We start from the raw sequence: 2857 nt of genomic DNA, 5'->3' as shown, positions 1-2857 counted from the left end.
ATTCCGCTGGTGGATTATGAGCTGGGCTGGGGCTGTTTGTATATAGTATTTCTAGCTTGATATTACAGGTACGATCTCAACGACAGAAACATTATAACCATTAAAATCCCTTTCCCAACCCATGTACTTTAGACACCCGTTTGTATACCTCCAACCAAAAGCAGTGACCGAATCGCTGTATCCTTTTCCATCCCAAGGGATGAGAATATCACACAGCTGAAGATGAAAAGAGAAGGAATAATGTAACAAGTGAAAGTTTCTCGCTAGTGAATTTTCTCCCGGCGCTCGAAGCAAAGCATTAATTCGCAAGGGCTACTGGCGTCGCCGATAGGAACTTTTTTCTTTCTTTTTTCTTTTTTGGAAATGCCAGGAAAATCAAGGGAAAAAATAGAGTAAAGGGAAGAGGAAATGGTCCCTCTTATTCCACTTTCTCCTCTGCCTTTTCCTCAGTTTCGTCACCCTTCTCGCCACTCTCTGCAATGGCGGCTTCAGCGGGTTCTTCATTGGGAGTTGAAGTACCATTGGTGACTTCCTTCTCCTCGTTACCATCAAAATCCTCGGCCTCAAGTCGGTCAATCTCTTTCTGGGCCTTGGCGATATTCTGTTTAGAACAATAGCATTAGCGGGGGACTGCATAAGCGATTTGACCTTGTTTTACCTCCGTAGTCTTCTGATCCTGGTTGTCCTTATACCAAGCCAATTTGCCCCTTAGTTCTTTAAGAACTCTCTGGACGTCCTCTTTGTTGGAAGGAGGCAAGATATCGACCTTAATTAACTCTTGTACGACACCGCCCGGAAGATTGATCTTTCCGCTTGCGGACCTGGCTGGTGTAGCAGGGGAAGTTTCGGGATTCGGCGAGGTGGTTCCTGCATTTTTCTTCCCTTTCTTTCCCTTTTTAGGCTTACCAGTAAAATAACCTTCCTCACGGTCGTCTTTCCTGATAAGCTTTTTCCCACTTGGTGCACTACCACCGACAGAACGAGTGGGTTGAGCGGCAAGAACTCGCGGTTCACTGAGGAGTTTGGCTTTTCGGGCGGCCTCTGCAGAAGATGGATCAAAATATCCAACAAGACCTTCGCAGGTGAGGATTTCAGAGGTGTAGGCCTTTTGTGATGCCTCTTCTATAACCCAGGACTAAGCGTCAAAAATAGTTTATCTTCGTCTGGGAGCATCACGTACCCATCTTCTGTTGTGCGGCTTCACGCTTCTTAGCTAGACGATACTCCTCATCTTCTTTAGCCTTCTTCTCTCTCCTAATTCTCCAGGCCTCCTTCTCATACTCTCGGTAAGCATTCCTAGCAGAATAGTAGTCGTCCTTGAGATCTTGAATATTCTGCCATTTCTCCTTCTGCTGGTCGTATAGGCTGCTGCGTTCATCGCGGAGCTTATTCAAGTTTCCGAAGCTAGAAACAAGCTTAGCACGATCACTCTACCTAAAGAGTGGGGTAGGGGTATCTACGCCTCATCCTGCTCGGCCTTGATTGCGTCAAGTTTCCCCTGAGTTTCTTCGTACTCGTCGCTTAGCCTCTGAACGTCGGGATCCTTCCTCTTGGCTTTAAGCTCCTCAAGCTTCTCCCTTTCTTCGTCAATTGCCTTTTGATCAGCGTCGAGGGCGCCAAAAATCTTGCGCTGCTTTTGAAGAGTAGCTATGATTCCAAAATATTAGCAATGCGGCCAAGTCTCGCATATATGATAAGTAGAGGTTTACAAATTTCAGATAGAGCCTTCCTCTCGCCAACCAATGTCATATCACCTTTCTCCACGCTTTTTTCTAGGGTTTTGACAGCCTTTTCAAGCTCTTCGAGAGTCTTGTATGGGATCTTTTCCTTTCTAGCATTGAATTCCTTTATTTTGGCCTTGAGACTACTATCTTTTGTCTTGATTTCCTCGTCAATCCTTGCACGGTCATTCTTTTTCGTGGATTGTTGAGATCGGAGATCGGAAAGCTTTTCCCTGAGCTCGTTTTGGAGAGGGTTTTTTCCAGGAACCTGGACAAGATCTAGCTTCGCCTTAACCTCGCTCTGAAGTTGCAGGGGATGTTAGAAAAACCAATTACATCCCAAAGTTGTTGGGTAAAATTCAGAACCTTGAAAAGATCCAAAATTCTAATAATTTAAGGAATACGATTTTGAACATACCAACTTCTGACGAACTTTGTCATGCTCCTCTTGAGCCTCCTTAAGCCTTTTCTCAAATTCAGTCTGGTCAGGCTTCTCCGGTTTTTGAACAAACTTTTTTCCTATATCAGCAGTACCCAGAGCTGCAGCAAAAGGTGTTGCGATATCGGTCATAGTAGAATGGGAGGTTGAAGTCTGCTTATGCCGAACTTTTTTGACCCTATTTCTTAAGGGTAGCCTGCCACAAAGCAAAAGTAAGTATAATAGTCTGGATCAAAAAAGAGAGACAGAAAGTATATTAAGGTTGCACACCGATCCGATGAGTTCCCGTGGAGGTAGGGAGGGTTGTTGAGAGACTGAGGAGGTTTCGTGGTGATTAGGGCCTGACAGAAAAAGTTGAGGATAGGTGTTCGTATCATAGGTTTTGTCTTTTTTTGTGTGCAACATGACAACATGACTTTGGCCAAGCCAATATTGACAATAATAGTCTACTGGCGGTTTTTTTAGTATCCACACACCTTGGCACTCATGATCCCTGTCTTGGCGCCAAGGTGTCATTGTATCATATCATACTTTTCAAATCTGCTAGTATGATACCAGTAAGCCGTGTCAACACTAATTAATACAAAAATAAACTATTCGGGTCATTTTTTCTGGAAAAAATCACTAAATTCTATGTTTGGTAACTTGACACATCACAGTATCATACTTATTTCCCTCTCAATACCCTAATTAGTCA

General features: G+C 43.9%; 1 protein-coding gene; it reads right to left on the bottom strand.

Moving 5' to 3' along the window:
* Window positions 1-335: 335 nt before the first annotated feature.
* On the bottom strand, window positions 336-2573 carry GSTUM_00000413001 (uncharacterized protein; the record flags this gene model as incomplete). XM_002837579.2 has 7 exons in its annotated part: window positions 336-601; window positions 659-1122; window positions 1181-1404; window positions 1461-1647; window positions 1710-2022; window positions 2140-2356; window positions 2431-2573. The coding sequence occupies 7 exons, from the start codon at window positions 2571-2573 to the stop codon at window positions 419-421; spliced, it is 1731 nt and encodes a 576-aa protein (XP_002837625.1). The 3' UTR covers window positions 336-418.
* Window positions 2574-2857: the final 284 nt, after the last annotated feature.

The sequence above is a fragment of the Tuber melanosporum genome, assembly GCF_000151645.1.
Source record: "Tuber melanosporum whole genome shotgun sequence assembly, scaffold_193, strain Mel28".
NCBI classification, from domain to species: Eukaryota; Fungi; Ascomycota; class Pezizomycetes; order Pezizales; family Tuberaceae; genus Tuber; species Tuber melanosporum.
Note: the sequence above shows the minus strand (reverse complement) of the source record. Positions and strands in the feature narration are given on the sequence as shown.